General features: G+C 55.4%; 1 protein-coding gene across 1 annotated transcript in view; it reads left to right on the forward strand.

Moving 5' to 3' along the window:
* Positions 1–18,035, forward strand: part of PITPNM2 (phosphatidylinositol transfer protein membrane associated 2) — a 135,504-nt gene that overhangs the window by 95,135 nt on the left and 22,334 nt on the right. The window contains 3 exon segments of the mRNA XM_037816803.1: positions 13,206–13,420; positions 14,176–14,297; positions 16,963–17,190. Of these exon segments, the coding sequence (XP_037672731.1) occupies positions 13,206–13,420; positions 14,176–14,297; positions 16,963–17,190 (565 nt within the window).

Raw genomic sequence — 18,035 nt, forward strand, 5'->3', positions numbered from 1 at the left:
CCACACTCCAGTTACTGAGCCCTGAGCCCCACAGCCCTGAGCCCCAGGGGGCATGCAGTGCCTCTCCCTTTACCTTAAAAAAAATTTCTTTTTGCAATTGAGGTGAAGTTCACATAGCATACAATTAACCATTTAAAAATGAACAACTCAGTGGCCTTCAGTTTATGCCTTTCGCTGCTTTGGCTATCAGGGGACACTCCCTCTGGGGTCAGCCCCTCGGGGAACCCCAGGCTCTGCCTCCAGCCTGCCTTCCCCAGAGCCCCGTGCCCCTTCCCACTGTGGGAAGGCAGGAAGGGGAGCAGAGGCTCTGAGGGGTGAAGCATCTGCAGCCTGGTTGGGGGGTGGGACGGGGTCTGAGCCCAGAGCCCCCTCCATGAGTCATGCATGTGGGGGCCCTGCCCGGGGTCGAAGGCTGCTCTGTTCCTCGTGACCGCAGGTGGCAGAGGGAGTGGCCTCTGGGGTCAGCCTGACCCTGGTTTGGTTCTAGCTCTGCCTCTTGAGAGCTGAGAGATGGTAAAAAAATGACTGAGCCTCTCTGAGCCTCAGTTTCTTCATCTGTAACGTAAACCAGCATTTCTTGGTGCTTCGGCCCAGAAAGGCTTTCACACCTGGGAAGTGGAGGCCCACGGAGCCAGGGTTTGAACCAGGATCCCCCGGCTCCCAGCCCGGGCACCTCCCAGCTCCCGCGCAGCCTCTGGCCGTGGAGAGCTGGGGCTCCTTGCGGGGTGAGCAGGGTCACGGCAGGTAAGTGGAGGTGAGGACTGGAGGGAGGGACAGCACCCCTGTCTGGGAGCCCGGAGGAGGGGAGGCCAGACTGGGGAGGAAGGTCGTGTCTCCAGGAGCCAGCCCCCTCCATGGTGGCCAGAGGCACAGGGAACCCCCCACCCCGAGCCCTGAGCCTCTCCCAGAGGCCTCGCTCCTCCGGAGGGAAGTCCTTGAGAAGGGGGCTCCCCAGGACCAAGGCAGAGCCGCAGGGAGACGGGCAGGGAGCAGCGAGGCCCAGGCCACAGGATTTGGGGGCTGGACCCCCAGGTGCTTGTCTGTCCCCGAGATACCCCCCCTCAGCCTGCCTGCCATTTGCAGAACTCCTACCCACCCTTGGGACCCAGTGCAAACGCCCCTGCCTTTGCCCCCCCCCCCACCTCACCTGTCCATGCTTTCTTTGTGCCCCACCCCCCCACCAGGCCCCGCTTCCTCTGCTCCCTCCAGACTAGGGGTGTCCCGGGGGCTCCACTCGCCACGGGGGCAGGGGTATGAGCGTTATCCCGATCGTGGCTGTACATATATGTCAAAACTCATCAGATCATACATTTTACATATGTGCAGTTTACTCTATGTTGATCATACCCCAATAAAGCTGCTTTAAAAAAAAAAAAAAGCTAAATTCACCAAATGTTTCTGCCCTCCCTTGTCCTAAGGGCTGGGAAATGACAGGAGGAAAAAACACTTCCTGCCCTCTGGGAGCTCCTGCGGGGAGATAAATGCATCTACAGCCAATGCTAATGGAGCTGATGCAGGCGGGAGCACGGGGGCCTGGGAGGCGGCCGAGGTGACCTCACGCGGCTGCGGGCTGCGGGCAGGTGCTCCGGGAGCACAGGCACTCCGAGTGGGCCTTACAGGGTGGACGGGCCTCCCAGGAAGGCAGCTGCGGTTCTGTGGGAAGAATACTAAGGAGAGCTTGGTCCATTTCCCACTCCTCGTGCTTCACCGCTGGACCGCACAGCCAGGAGCCGGCCCCCGTCCTTTCCGAAGTGGCCCCTGCAATAGCCCCAACTCCACCAGGCTGTTGGGAAGATGGAAGGAGCTCACGAAGCAAGAAGGTGGTGGTGGCTGAAGGGAGCCACCCACTCTTGGCCGTGCTCAGCAGATGTCCCCTGAGTGCACGGTTGGGAGGCGGCTGGGCCAGGACCCTGACCACACTGATCCTGGCTCCCGCGGGCCTCCTGTGGCGTGGCCCCCTCTTGGTCAGCTGTAGTGGGGCGCAGAACTGCTGCTCCACCCACCCGCCCTGAGCCCCCTGTTTTCAGAGGGTCCCGTCCCCGTAGCTCTGTGCTTGCTCTGCCCTTCCCATGCAGCCCCCAGGCCCCAGGGATGGGGTTCGCAAGTGGGCAGGGCCCCGGGCCGCGCCTCGCCCTGGGTGTGTGTGCCCCCGGGAGGCTGCCCTGCCCCGACAGCTGCCCCCGTGCGAGCCCCATAGCACTGACGCGGGCACATGAGGCAGCATCCTGTATCTGTGGGCACAGAAGGCCGCGGTGGCTTGAGGAGAGGTTGCTCACAGGGGCCCTGAGGAGAGCTACCACGGTAGCTCCTTCACCTGGAGTCCGGACTGCATTCCAGGCTCTCTGCAGCCCTTTTCAAGAGGGATGGTGCTTCCCTGCTCAGACCCCACTTGCAGCCTCAACCAGGGTCTCTTTCTTTTCTCTGAAGGGGGCACAGCAGCTCCAGGCCTTGGAAGCACAGCACATCTTTGTACCCAGGAGGGCAGTGCCTGGTGGTGAGGCAGGGGTTGGCAGCGGGATTGTGCACTGAGAGCAGCTCTGCCTGCGTGCGCGTCTGTGTGCCGGTGAGTGTGCAAGTAGGGGCAGTGTGTGTGTGCGTGCACCTGCTGCTCGGGGAGCTGACCGAGCTGGCCTTGGTGGTGCCGTCACGTCACCATGGAAACAGATACTGAGCTTCAGGTCCCAGCACCAGCCTCGAAGATAAGGTTTTGTGCAGAGGCAGAAACCTGAGCTTTGGGAGACTAGGAAGGGCGGTGACGGCAGCGAGAGGCTCAAAGAGGACCCGGCCCTGCCCACGTCCCACGCTTGACCTCTCCATCCTCTGATTGAACACGAGGGGTTCATTTCGTTTTCTAACAGCTTTCTCGAGATGCAAGTTACATACCGTACCACTCACCCTTAAATTGTACAGTTCAGTGGTTTTCAGTCTATTTATACAGAGTTGTACAACTATCACCACAGGTCAATTTTAGAACATTTTCAGCATCTGCAAAAGAAGCCCTACACCCCTCAGTTGTCAGTCCCGCCCGTCTCACACACACGCACACCCCAGACCCTGGCTGCCATGAATGCACCTTCTGACGCTATAGACTCACCTATTTAGGACATTTCATAAAAATGGGATCATGTGACATTTTATGTCTGGCTGTTTTCACGAAGCATCAAGATTTTGAGAGTCTTCCAGACTGGAGCAGGTATCAAAACTTCATTCTTTTTACTGACAAATGGTATTCCGCTGTGTGGTTGCGCTGCACTGTTTATCCATTCACCCTCCGATGGCCGTCGGGGTCGTCTCCTCTCGTTGGCTGTTGGGAATGGCTCCATAAACATTCCTGACCACATTTTCCTGGACACATTTTCAGTTCTCAGGCACGTGCCTGGGGGTAGAATTGCTGGGCCACAGGGCAACTCTATGTTTAACCTTTTGAGAAACCGCCAAACTGGTGTTCCAAAGTCCACTTTCTACTGCTTTCTACTGCTTTAACTAAAACCCTTTGAATATGTTAAAAGTTTTTTTTTACATTCTCAGCAAGCTGTATGAGGGTTCCTTTTTCTCCACATCCTTGCCAGTGCTTGTTATTTTCCATATTTTTAAAACAGTGGCTATCCTAGTTGGTATGAAGTGGTATCTAATTGTGGATAAATTTGCTTTTTCTAGTGACTAATGATGTAGAGCATTTTTTCATGTGCTTATTGGCCATTTGTATATCTTTGGAGAAATATCTATTCAGATCCTTTACCCATTTTTAAATTGCCTTTTAATGTTGGGCCACGTTCTTTATTCTTTGTATATTCTAGGTACACGTCCCTTATCAGACATATGATTTCCAGAAGAACTTTCTCCCATTCTGTGGATTGTCTTTTCCCATTCTTAATGGAGTACTTTGATGGACAAAGATTTTTAATTTTGATGAAGTGCAAGTTATCTATTTTTGTTGTGGTTGCTTGTGCTTCGTGTCATATACAAAAAACCATTATCTAATCCTGAGCCACAGAAATTTACAACTTAGTTTCTTCTAAGAGTCTTACGGTTTTAGCTGTGACATTTAGAAGGCCTTGTTTTTACCCAGCAGTGAGAAAGCCGTGTCATCTAGGGGCTTGTGTACCATGTGGCCTTTGGGTCCTGCCCAAAACCCCACTGCTTCCCCAGCTGCCTCTGCCCAGTGGTGTGGCCTCGCACACGTCGCTGCCCGTTCCTGACTTGGTTTCCCCATCCAACCATGAATAGGTGTCCCGAGGGTGTATTTGTCAGGGTATTTTCAGTTCTAAGTTTCTTTCTTCTGGAGACACTCTCTCTGGAAACAGCTCTGCACTTGCTCTCTCCTCCTGCACCCAGAAGAGCCCTAGATCAGCAGACCCTTGACTCCCGCACATGCATGTACACACGGATACACTATTGCACATGTATGCACATGCAATTCACATGTGTGCACTTTCATGCACCTTCACACTCTGGCATGCACATGCACACATGTACATTCATGCACACTCATTTGCAAAAATGTGTACATACCCCTGGCACCAGCATGGGGACATAGCCCTCAGCCTCATGAGTGCAACATCAAGCCCAGGACCCGAGACCCATGTTCTCCATGTTTCCCATCCTGGGGTCAGGACCTGTGGCAGGATGGGCTGCTCCGAGTTTCCCCTTCCCTCGGCTGCCCACCTTAGCTAAGGATTTAATGAGATATCGGGGCTCTCAGTCATGGAGAAACTGCTAGTTCTGCCAGGAGGCTGAGTCATTCCCCTGCCAGGGGAGCCAGGCGAGCAGACCAGAGCGAGACTGGCTTGGTTCAGGCTGGGCCCTGGGTGGAGAGGCCTGGGTGTGTCTGGCCTTGGGTGGCAGGATGCATCCCATCCCTGGGTCTGGGTGCAGAACCCAGGCCAGCGCCCCTTCCTTCTGCACAGCCACCCCCTCACTCCTGCTGGATGAGCCACCTCGGTATCACTCCTTGCAGAGCCCTGCCCTCCTGGCTCCCTGTCTGTAGGGCAGGCAGGTGTGAGACATGCACAGGTTTCTAGGGTGAGTCAGGGCAGAGTGCCGGCTCCTGTCTGCCTCTTAGCAGTACCACATCCATTCTGGCCTGGGAGACTGGGGTTTCACCGTGAGCAAGTTTCCTCAGTTTCCCCACCTGTGACATGGGAGCATACTCCTGCCTAGTCACAGGACTGTCATGAGGTGCAGGGGAGAACAGGCAGGTGTAAGAGCATGTTGTGACTGAAGCAGGGCCAGTACACTCCTGCCCTGGGCCTCCTGCTCATGCTGGGGGCCTCCTCTTCCAGGAAGCCTTCCTTCCTGACTGCACCCACATCCAGTAATGGTGGCTTGACTTGTCATGGCTTCTCTGAGTCTCAGCCCCACCAGTGCTCTGCATGCCAGGGTTTTAGGCCCTGGGGTCTCTGAGGGTGCCAGGCCTTGTAGAAGTGAGAGGTACTTTCCTCTCCAGGTGAAGCGGCTCCCCTCTGCCCTGGGAACTTGGGGCCTCACCTTAGGGGCTGCTGGAGACACGGAGATGGGAGTGGAAGTGACCTCCCACCCCCAGCATCAGTGACTGATCCAGGACTAGAAAACAAGACAGGCAGGGAAATGTGCCGCCCGGCCCCCTCTGCCTCCGTGTCCCGTCCGCCCCAATGCCCGGGTCTCTGATCATCAGGGGCCAGGAGCTGCCAGGCCTCGGTCCTCACCCCAGTCTCCAGGGAAGGCCTGCGGCCACGCACACCCGTACACTGCCTGGCTCACGCTGATGCTGGGATCACAGAGGGGAAACGGGATAGAGGGGTTGAGTAACGTATCCAAGCAAACACGGTGAGAACGAGGCCACAGTGGGCTTTAAGGCCAGCTGTTTGGGCTCCAGAGCCTGTGCCCTGAGCCAGTGTTCTGCGATCTCCCCAGGAGCCCAAGAGCTGAAGGGAAAGTCCATGCCCCCCCCCACCTCAGGGAGGCCCTGCTCCAGGTGTTCGGGGTCCAGGAGGCAGATGGCAGCCTGCTCGCTGCCCAGACGCACCTGGCCAAGACTCGGATCCCTCTGGCTTGGACCCTTGGGCGTCTACACGGTTCAATCAGCACAGAGCACGTCTGGGCCCAGGGAGGGCAGGCCGCCCCTGCTGTCCCCCAGCCCTGCCCTAGCCATGTCCCAGCCCATGGGAGGGGTGCCCAGGTGCCCAGCTGCCCAGGGACATGGAGGGAAGGACAGTGCTGGCTGCCATCCCTGGGCCCCACCAGCTCCCTCCAGCTGCCCCCAGTGGCAGCCCCTGTGTCCCTCTCCTGCCTGCTTCCCCCAGGAGGTGTGCACTGCTGCTCCCAGTGCTGGGGCCTCCTCCTGCCTCAGCCTGAGAAACCCCACTCCTGTGGGCGAGCACCCACCACAGAAGGCCAGGGAGCCCCAGAACCAAAGGAACCAACATCCACTAGCCCAGGTGGAGGCCTTTCTCGAATACACCCCGCAGAAGGGGGCACAGACAGGAGCAACCGGCAGCTCTTCCTGAGAACCGTGCTCTGGGCACCAGCTGCCGGCAGACCCAGGTGGCAAGGGGCCGCCAGCGGGACAGCATTCGGTGACGAAAAACAAGCTGCTGGTGCCACCACCCCAACAAGGTGACCTACACGGGCAAAACAAACCGATACGAGGAATACGTTCCCTACGACGCCATTCGCGTGAAGCTCAGAAACAGCCAAAGTCAGCCCACGGAGCTGGCAGTTGGAACGGGGGTTGTCTCTTGTGGGGTGCTGGCTGGAGCCCGTGAGAGACTTCGGGTGCAGGGAATTTTCTGTCTTGATTTGGAGAGGAGTGAATATATGTGGGTAATTCTTCGAGCTGAATAAGTTGGCTTGTGCCAACTTCGGATATAACTCCTCAGTGAAAAAGCTTTAAACAAAACCAAACCAAACAACAACTCAAGGTACCGGATGAGGGGTCTGGAGGCCCGGAGGCTCACCAGCTCTGCCCTTGGAGACTTGGCCGTCACTGGCTTCTCTGACCCTCTGTGTCCTCATCTGTCGATGGGCCGAGCGCCGTGTCTTGTGCAGTGCAGGTCCTTTAGGGATGGCAGCCTGGGGGGGCTGGGTTCCTTAGCCCTCCACCACCGAGTCACTTCCTCCTGGGGGGCCTCCCGGGGGCATCTCTGATCACTCAGCAGCCCTTAACCCCATTTCACTGACCTGCACCTCACACCATCACAGGCAACCAAGTGAAAGCAAACCCTAGAGGACACAGTTGTCAAACTTCTAAAAAAGTCTTTTTCTTTTTTTTTAATGTAAACAGCAGAACCCCTTTTTCAGATGAAATCACCAAAAGTAAAACCTCCAGCTGCAGTGAGACTTGAGAGCCCAGGGCCAAGGCACCCAACCCTGAGAGATTTCTGCAAAACCCTGGGGTTCCTCACAGAACCAGTTTGGACACCACTGATTTCATTTGAGCCTTTTATTTCACATAAAGGGAAACTGAGGCCCACGGCAGAGGGACACACCTGGCCTCACGCAGCAGGGTGTGGGCTGTGGACGGCCGGACACTCCCCTGAGCCCCCGTGGTCGGGCTGGCCTCCTGGCCCGAGGCTGCCCCTCGGCGCCCACCCTCCTGAGGAGGCCCCCGCAGTCTCCTGCCACCAACGGGCACCTGTGCACCTCACCACTTCCAGATGCCTTCCTGGAACCCAGAGGGGACCTCAGGCCGCTTTCTGCACCCCACCTCACACTCCTCACCCAGCAACTCCACATGGCTTGTCACGCCCCGCCACGCTCCCGACACCCCCCGAGCATCTCGCCAACCCCTGCCTGCTCGGCCTGGGGACCTCTCCTCCTCCTCCTCCTCCTCCTTCTCCTCCTCCTCAGGTAGCTCCCCTGGAGGGCACCTTCCCAGACACCCCAGTCGCACCCTGGTGTGTGATGGTCTCTGGGGAGTGTGTCCACTGCCCCCAGGGTAGACCTGAGGAGCGGTTCTGTGGACAGCGGACCCCCCTTCTGGCCCGGCCAGCTGCTCCCTCGGACCCCCTGGGCCAGGCCTGCACAGTGCAGCCACCGGGTGGGGAAATCTGCGGGAAGCCATCTCTCTGGAGCTGCTCCAACTTCAGCTCTTCTGCCTGCCGGGACTTGCTCTCTTGGAGGCCCAGGGGGCCACCACTCACTCCTGGAGGCCGGGCCAGCTGGCGAGAATCGCCTCACCGAGGCAGGCTGGGACTTGTTTCAAATACGGCGCTGGGCAGCGGCCTCATCAGCGGGTGCTCAGAGCAGCAGCCACTGACATTTCCCCCCAGCTTCATTCCTGATTTTTTTTACTTTTTATTCAAGTTTGGTATATATACAGAAAAGTATACGATTCGTAAGTTCCTGCTGGATGTACTTGCATAAAGGGAACATACCTGGGTAGCTAGCACCAGATCAACAGGTAATATTCTCAGCACCCCCAAAAACTCCCCTTGGGCTACCTTGACCTGTGGACTTGTTTTTGTTTTTTTTTAATTTGATTTTATTGAGATATAGTCACATACCATACAGTTATCCAAAGTGTACAGTTGTTCACAACACCATCATATAGTTGTGCATTCATCACCCCAATCTATTTTTTAAACATTTTCCTTGTAGCAGAAATAATGAAAATAAGAATAAAAAATAAAAGTAAAAAAGAACACCCAAATCAACCCCCCATCTCACCCTATTTTTCATTTAGTTTTTGTCCCCATTTTTCTACTCATCCATCATATACTAGATAAAGGGAGTGTGATCCACAAGGCTTTCACAGTCACACTGTGGACTTGTGTTTTAACAACTTTATTGAGATATAATCCACATACCACACAGTTCACCCATTTAAAGTGAACAATTCAGTGGTTTTCAGTGTATTCACGTAGTTGTGCAACCATCGCCACAATCAATTTTGGAACATTTTCATCACCTCCCAATGAACCCCATGCCCTTTGGCCATCACCCTCAGTCCCTCACCCCCCACCCCTGACAGCTACTCTTCTACTATCTATTTCTAGATTGGCCTCTTCTGGATAACTCACATCAGTGGAATCATGTACTATGAGGCCTTTGAGTCTGGCTCCTTTCACGTAGTGTCATATTTTCAGGTTTCGTCCATGTTGGTAACATGTTTCAGCGCCTCCTTCCTTTTTATTACTGAACAATACTCCAGTGTGTGGATAGGCCATATGTTATTTGTCCATCCATCAGTTAATGGCATTTGGGTCGTTTCACTTTGGGGCCATTATGAATAATGCTGCTATGAGCAGCTTTGTATGCGTTTTTCTATAGATGTGTGTTTTCAAGGCTTTGGGGTATTAACCTGGGACTGGAATTCCTGGGTTATGTGGCAATTCCATTTTTTAAGCCTTTGAGGAACTACCAAACTGTTTTCCACAGCTGCTGCACCATTTTACACTCCTCCTGGCAGTGTCTGAGCGTTCCGGTTTCTCCACGTCCTCGCCAGCACTTGTCATCATCTAATTTCTTGATTATCGCCCTCCGAGGGTGTGCGAGGTGGCATGTCACTGCATTTCCCTAAGAGCTAATGATGCTGAGCATCTCTTCATGTGCTTATCAGCCACTTGTATATCTTCTTTGGGGAAATGTCTATTTGAGTCTTTTGCCTTTTTTTAAAAATTGAGTTGTCTTTTTATTATTGAATTCTATGAGTTCTTTATATATTCTGGATATGAGACCTTTGTCAGATTTGCAAATATTTTCTTCCATCCTATTGAGTTGTCATTCCTCTCTCTCTCTCTCTCTCTCATTTATTTATTGCGGTAATCTATATATAACACAAAGTATCCCATTTTTAAGCCTACAGTTCAGTGTCATTAAGTACATTTACAATATTGTACTGCTGTCACCACCACCCATTACCAAAACTTTTTCATCACCCCAAACAAAAACCTGAGCCCACTGTGCAGTGACTCCCCTTCCCCATTCCCATGGCTGCTAGTAACCTCTAATCTACTTACTATCTGTATGAATTTGCTTATTCTAGATATTTCATATAAGTAGAATCATACAGTATTTGTCCTTTTGCATCTGGAATTTTTTGAAAACTTTTTATTTTGAAATAATTTCAGATTTGCAAAAACCATTACAGGAATGCCAGCATAACTCACCACCACCAAGATACCCAGATCCACCAGCTTTTAACACTTTGCCACATTTGCTGTTATCAGTCTATCCATCCATCTATTTATCCATCTATCCATCGATCTGTCAGTTATCTATTTCTAAACATTTGAAAGTAGTTTGTAAACATCATATTCCTTGAACACTTAATACTTCCATGTACATTTCCTAAGAACCAGGATATTTACTTATTACCCACATTAAGTACAGTTATCCAGTTCAAGAAATTTAATGTTGATACAAAGCCTCTAGTCTGTATTCCAATATTTTCTTATATGAAATAATTTCCTTTTGGGCCTTTTCTCTTCCATTATTAGATCCAGTTCCAGATCATGTATTGCATTCACTTGTCATCGTCACTTATTTTAGTCACTCTTTTATTTCTTTGAAATTGTGGAAACGTATATACAACTAACCTTTACTATCTCAACTATTCCCAAGCATACAATCCAGTAGCATTAATCACAGTCACAGTGTCGGGCCACCCTCACCCATCACCCACTGCCAGAATGTTCCCATCACCCCAAAAAGAAACCCTACACCCATTATGCATTAACTCCCTGTATTACTTAGGGGTCTCTAGGGAAACAGAACCAGAAAAGAGATACCTGTAAATATAAGATTTTATAAAAGTGTCTCTCACAACTGTGGGGATGCATGAGTTCAAATTCCGTAGGGCCCACAGCAAACTGGCAACTCCAATGAAGGTGTTTGGTGAACTCCTCGGGAGACGCTGGCCAGCCAAAGAAGTTTCTCACTCTTTCTCCCTTGAAAATCTTCAACTGATTGGATTATATCCAGCAGACTGGATTCTCTCATTGTGGAAGACATGCCCTTTATTGATGTAATCAATCACGGCTGCCGTCGATTGACTGATGATTTAATAACCCAGCCTCCTGGTTTATTAAGCAGCCACAAATGTCCTTGCAGTAACGGTTAGGCCAGTGCTTGCTTAACCAGACACCTGGGCACCACCACCTGGCCAAGTTGACACATGAGGCTAACATCACACTCCCCATTCCTCACCCACCCCCCTCTGCCCCTTGCAATCTGTATCCCACATTCTGTCTCTATACATTTGTATATTCTAGTTGTTTCATATAACTGGAATCATACAATATCTGTCCCTTTGTGTCTGGCTTCTTTCACTCAATATGATGTTTTCAAGGTTCATCCGTGTAGTATCATGTATCAGAACTTCCTTTTTATGGCTAATATTCCCTTGTATGGCTGTATCACCTTTTATTTACCCGTTCATCTCCTGATAGACATTTTTGTTTGCTTCTACCTTTTGTCTATTGTGAATAATACTGCAATGAACATTGGTGTACAGATGCCTGATTTGGGGTATAAACCTGGAAGTGGGATTGCCGGGTTATGGTAGTTCTGTGTTAAACTTCTTGAGGAATTGCACACTGTTTCCACATCAGCTGCACCATTTTACATTCCCAACAGTGCATTAAGGTTCCTATTTCTCCACATCCCCACCAGCACTTGTTATTTTCCATTTTTTAAATGCCATCCAACTGGGTGTGAAGTGGTGTCTCATTGTGGTTTTGATTTGTCTTTCCCTAATGGCTAATCATGTTGAGCATCTTTTCATGTGCTTATTGACTGATCATATCTTCTTTGGAGAAATGTCTGTGCACATTCCTTGCCCTTTTTTTTTAATTGGGTCTTTTGTCTTTTTGTTTTAAGAATTTTTTACATATTCTGGATATTAAATCCTTATCAGATACATGGATTTCAAATATTTTCTCCCATTCTGTAGTTTTTTTCCCTTTCTGTATAATGTCCTTTGCTGCCCAAAAGTTTTTATTTTGATGAAGTCAAATTTATTTTTTATTTTGTTGCTCGTGCTTTTGGTGTCATATCTAAGAATCCACTGCCAAATCCAAGGTCATAAAGATTTTTCCCTTTGCTTTCTTCTATGAGTTCAGTGGTTTTAACTCATATTTAGGTTGTTGGCCCATTTTGAGATGATTTTTGTCTACGGTGTGAGAATCCATCTTTTTTTTTTTTTTTCTTTGCATATGGCTGTCCAGCACCGTTTGTTGAAGAGCTCATCCTTTCCCCCACTGAATGTGCTTGGCACCCTTGTAGAAAATCACTTTGCCATGGATATGTGGGTTTATTTCTGGACTCTCAATTCTATTCCATTGGTGTTTATGTCTGTCGTTATGCCTGAACCAGGCTATCTTGATTACTGAAGCTTCGTAGTAAATTCTGAAATTGGGAAATATGAGTCCTCCAACTTTGTTCTTTTTCAAGATTGTTTTGGTTATTTGGGGTACCTGACACTTCCATATGGATTTTAGGATCAGCGTGTTAATTTCTGCAAAAAAAAAAAAAAAAAAAGCCAGCTGGGGTTTTGGTTGTTGAATCTGGGGGTCCAGTCGGGGCTCTTGGACGTCTAAGCGTGTTGAGGAGCAGGAGCCCAGGCCTCCCCAGGGCCTGCCTCCTGCGGGGCTTTCTGCCTGGGACGGGGCGGCCCGTCTCCTGCCGTCGTCTGTGAGTCCTCCCCTGCCACCCCTTTCTCCTTCCTTCAGGGCCTCTGTGCCCTCCTGGGGGACCCTGTGGCCGTTTCGCTGCTCCTTCCTTTTGCTGCCTTCCTACTACCCCTGCCAACCTCTCAAAGCCCTCGCCTGAGCCCTCCCGGCCCAGCTCTGAGGGCAGTGGGGGTGCTCTCTAGTGGAGAGCAGAATTAGCAGGAACTCAGAAACCATCTCGACCCACTCCCTCCCACTGAGGCCCAGAGACGCGAGTGGCTTCTCCAGGGTCCCACCGCAGGTTTGCACAGCAGAACCGGGACCTGAGTCCTTGGTGCCAGGGGGAAAGTGATGGTTAAACGATGGTCGACCCTCCTCCTGTGCCCTGGGACAGAAGGGATTGGAGCACAGGAGTTGGCGATGCTGTGCTGGGCCTGCGGCCCCTTCAGCTCCCCGCGTGAGGCCCGGAGCTTCTGGGCCTGGGTCCGGGACATGGGGGGGGGGGTCCCGAGAGGGAGACAGGGGACACCAGGCACGCCAGCCAGAGCCCCTGTGGAGCCCACTCCTCTGCCGAGGGTGCTGCTCCCCCCACAGCCGCACACTTTATCCCCGCAGAAGAAGAGCCGCAACGAGACGCACGGCGAGGGCAGTGGTGTGGAGATCCTGGAGAACCGGCCCTACACGGACGGCCCGGGCGGCTCCGGGCAGTACACGCACAAGGTGTACCATGTGGGCATGCACATCCCGGGCTGGTTCCGCTCCATCCTGCCCAAAGCGGCGCTGCGCGTGGTGGAGGAGTCCTGGAACGCCTACCCCTACACCCGCACCAGGTGGGTGTCCTGCACCCCAGGGAGGGCGGGAGGCCAGGGCTCAGCCACCGGGGAGGGCTCCGGGGTGCAGGGTCATTTCATGTTCATGGAGAGCTCGGCCCAGCGGCCTACTGGGGAGAAACGGGAACTGAGGGCCCATGGGGGCTCCGCACAGCCAGAGGCCCCTCCAACTCGGACCTCCCGCCTCTGAAAGGTTTTGTGACAGCCCATTCTGCACCCCACCCCCATCCTCAGGGCATCACCAAATGCCCAGGGGCTGGCACAGGTGGGCTCCACCTGGCCCAGGTGCTGAGCAGGTGCAGGGTGGGGAGCAAGTCCCTGGGGGGTGGCCGTTCCCCTGGTCTAGAGAGGCCCAGAGCAGGCTGGAGGGTCCAGGGGGGGTTAATCCTCTTCCAGCGACACTGTCCCCCTCTGAGCCCACCCCCCTTCAAGAGAGGGGGGTGACACCCCTGTCCCTGGACCTCACTTCCAGTGCCGGGTTCAGATCTAGCCCGGTCAGCCCGAGTCCACGCCTGCCCACACCGGCCCCAGTGCTTACGCATGGGGTGTGGACGCCCGGCTTCCGGAAGACGCCAAGGGACTGGGCGCTGCCTGCAGCAAACCCTCCCCTCCCTGACCTGGCCTGGCTGTCCCCTGAGGTTCTGGATCAGAGCCCCCAAATGTGGGCCTGTCTCCACCCCCAGCAGGTCCAGGCAGCTTCCCCTCCTCAAGCACAGCACCCAGAGGGTCCTTGAGGTGCCTTCCTTTCCTTACAGGTTCACTTGCCCTTTCGTGGAGAAATTCTCCATCGACATTGAAACCTTCTATAAAACGGATGCTGGTGAAGACCCCGACGTGTTCAGCCTGACCCCCGTGGAAAAGAACCAGCTGACAATAGGTACCGCCCGTCCCGATGTCCCCCACCCCGTAGGACCGTGACCCGGGCTCCCCACCTCAGGCTCCTCTCAGTTCTGCCCCAGTGCCGGCCGGGCAGCTCCACACGGGGCCCTGTCCCGGGGAGGGGGTGGGGGACTCGTCCGAGCAGGTGCCGCCTCGGGGGGAGGCAGGACAGGCGGCAGCCTCTGCGTCTTCCTGATGTCGACCCGGGGCTGAGTGCCTGCCGAGGCCCTTCCCTCCACCCCTTCCGTGTGGGGGTCTCCTTATGGCTTACAGGGTGTCCCCACCCTCCACAGGGGTGAGCTCTCAGGGTTGGGTGCTCAGGGTGCTGGGTGCTCAGGGGGTTGGGTGCTCGGGGGATAGGTGCTCGGGGGCTGGTGCTCAGGGGGTTGGGTGCTCGGGGGATAGGTGCTCAGGGGCTGGTGCTCAGGGGGATGGTTGCTCAGGGATGGGTTCTCGGGGAGATGGGTGCTCGGGGGTGGGTGCTCGGGGTGCTGGGTGTTCAGGGTGCTGGGTGCTCGGGGGTGGGTGCTCAAGGGATTGGGTGCTTGGGGTGCTGGGTGCTCAGGGGGCTGGGTGCTTGGGGGGCTGGGTGCTCGGGGGGCTGGATGCTCAGGGTGCTGGATGCTCAGGGGGGGTGGGTGCTTGGGGTTGGGTGCTCGGGTATGGGTGCTCAGGAGGATGGGTGCTTGGGGTGCTGGGTGCTTGGGGTTGGGTGCTCAGGGATGGGTGCTTGGGGGGATGGGTGCTTGGGGGATGGGTGCTCGGGGGTGGGTGCTCAGGGGGCTGGGTGCTTGGGGTGCTGGGTGTTCAGGGTGCTGGGTGCTTGGGGTGGGTGCTCAGGGGGTTGGGTGCTCAGGGTGCTGCGTGCTCGGGGGGCTGGGTGCTCAGGGGGATGGGTGCTTGGGGTTGGGTGCTCAGGGGTATGGGTGCTCAGGTGGTTGGGTCCTTGGGGTGCTGGGTGCTCAGGGGGATGGGTGCTCAGGTGGTTGGGTCCTTGGGGTGCTGGGTGCTCAGGGGGCTGGGTGCTCAGGGGTAGGTACTCAAAGAGTGGGTGCTCAAGGATATGAGGCCCAGGGGCCCCTCTCAGGCTGACAGCCATCAATGAGGGCACCCATGGGGCTTGCAGAACATGATAGGGCCTGGGCCCCTTGCAGGGAGGCTGCCCCTACCCCTACTCCCCTGCAGCTGATTTATGCCACGCAGGAATACAGGCCCCATTTGTTAAATCTTCATTTTCAAAAGAAACCAGAAATACGGGCTTTCAAGTGAAATCTGTTGGCAACTACTTAAAGACGTTTGTAGATAAACACACGCTACTCAAACAAGACACACCTTGGGCCAAATCCAGTGCAGCAGCCACCAGTTTGCAACCTCAGGTTGAAGGTCACAGGAAGGAAGTGATCCTGGAGCACAGCGGGCAGGGCCCAGGTGGCACCGAGGGGCGGATCCCAGCCCCGCAGCTAATGGGAGGCCGCCTGGGTGGGCTTGGTGGTGGGGGTTGTGGGGGGGACCCGGCATGACCAGGACCCGTCGTGCCTGAGATGCAGCCTGGTCCCCTCAGCCCGGAGGCCAGGGCGCTGCTCCCCGAGTCCCCACCCAGCCCTGCCCTGGGTGACACATTCCAGAGGATGAGTGGGCCGGGCGGAGGGATCCTTCGCTTCCTGCCCCTCCCAGTGGAGCTGTGGGCGTCTGAAATCTGCAGCCCCAGCCACAGGGTGCCAGCCAGCAGGGCCACCCCAGGCCCATCTCCCCACTTGCTCAGCAGGATGGGCGTCAGCCAAAAGCCCTTCCCTGGATCCTTTCTCACCGAGTCCGTGCCCTAGACCTGGTCTGGGAAGCAAATGCCGTGGTTTTGCCTTTGGGGGAGGTGACAAGCGGCCCCTAAGATACCCCTGTGGAGGAGGCATGTGACAAAAGGTGCCCTGGTCCTCGCCTTGCCCAGAGTCACCCCCCTGCAGGTCCCACCAGCCCCCAGGCCTGCGCGCTGCACCCCAGTTCCCTCCCCGGGCCTGCCTCCCAGCCCCTTCAGACGCCACCCCCTGCCCACTCCCTTCTGACCTAAGAGGGGCTCTCCTCACGGGCCAGGCTGCCTGCGTCCCTCCTGCTTGGACCCGGGCCTGATCTGGTCCCCCTTCTCCCTTGGGGTGTCATTCCGGCACTTAGCCAGCGTGATGCAGCCAGCCTGTGCACCCACAGCCCCACCGCCTCCCCCAACGCACATTCGGTGGTTCCCCGACTCCCCCAGCCCTCCATCAAGGCCCAGTGCTGCCCGCAGTGCGGCTGCCCCTGCTAGGCTAGGTCCTGCTCCTCTAGCTGAAACGGCCCTTTTTCCTAGAAGCTTTTCCAGCCCTCTCTTCCATTCCCCCATCCCATATCCTCCATGGAAATCCAGTTTCCTTAGCTTGTCGCTGTATTCGTCTGCTTTGGCAAGTGCTAGAATGCACGTTAAACATGGGTTGTGGGCAAAGGATTTGAAAAGGCCAGGATGAGACCAGGCCCCACCATCGGGGGCTCGAGGTCAGAGTTGCCCAGAGCACCCCCTCCTCTATCCCGTGGCACATCGAGGCCCGGAGCCTGGCCGGGGCTGGAGGGGAGGGGGCAGCCTGGACGGGGGGCTGGGGTGAGGTCTGGGCGGAAGTGGCCACTCGCAGCCTCTCCCACAGACTTCATCGACATCGTCAAGGACTCCGTCCCCCCCAACGAGTACAAGACAGAAGAGGACCCCAGGCTGTTCCATTCAACCAAGACCAAGCGGGGACCCCTGTCTGACAACTGGATCGAGGAGTACAAGAAGGACGTCTTCCCTGTCATGTGCGCCTACAAGCTGTGCAAGGTGGAGTTCCGCTACTGGGGCATGCAGTCCAAGATCGAGAGGTTCATCCATGATACTGGTGAGCGGGCGGCCGGCGGCTGCAGGGCTGTTTCCATTTGACTCCTGGGAGCACCCAGCGTGCGTGCCCGGCTGCCCCCCGCAGTCTGTCCTGGTCGCCCAGGAGCATTTACCAAGCCCCATTGCGGCCCAGGGCGGGAGCCCAGGCCAGCCTTCCCGGCTCTGGGGCTTTGTTCCCTCTGCCGCAGGGGGGCCCAGACCCCTGCCCAGGCTCAGACATCACTGCATCTGACCCAGGATGGGTGCCTGCAGGGTTCTGGCCCAGTGCGGGCTGACCTGGTCCCTCCCCTCACCAAGAGTCCTCCCCTCCTTACCCCATCCCCGGGGCACTGGGGTGACATTAGTGCCAGGGGACCTGTCCCCAGCCCTGAGGCTCTTGACCCAGGCAGACCCTTTTAGACTCCAAGAGCAAGGGCCGCTTAATTTAGACACATACAGAATCACTCCACTCGTGGTGGCCTTCACGCTTTCACCTCAGCTCATGGTGACCCACGAGGGCGGGCACCGTCACCCCTGTTCACAGAGGCCACAGGTCAGCACGGCTGGGCCTGCACCCAGCTCTCCTGCCGCCGCGTCCAGGCGGAGGATGTAGGCCTCAGTGGGCGGGGGTGGGGGGCGCCCCTGGTGTGTCACTCAGCAGCTGAGTTCGGGGTCTGCGACGGCTGGCCCCGGAGGGTCGATGTGGACAGTGGGGCTCGGGGGGCTGGGAAAGGCCTGGCTTCCACATCGAGGGGTGGGGACCTGGGGTTGGACGGGGCAGCATGTGGGGAGCACATGGTGGCATCATCAGCTCTGTGCTGAGGGTGGGACTCTCCAGGGCCCCGTGGCATCAGCCAGCAGGCGCAG

Source organism: Choloepus didactylus, chromosome 23 (assembly GCF_015220235.1).
Source record: "Choloepus didactylus isolate mChoDid1 chromosome 23, mChoDid1.pri, whole genome shotgun sequence".
NCBI lineage: Eukaryota > Metazoa > Chordata > Mammalia > Pilosa > Megalonychidae > Choloepus > Choloepus didactylus.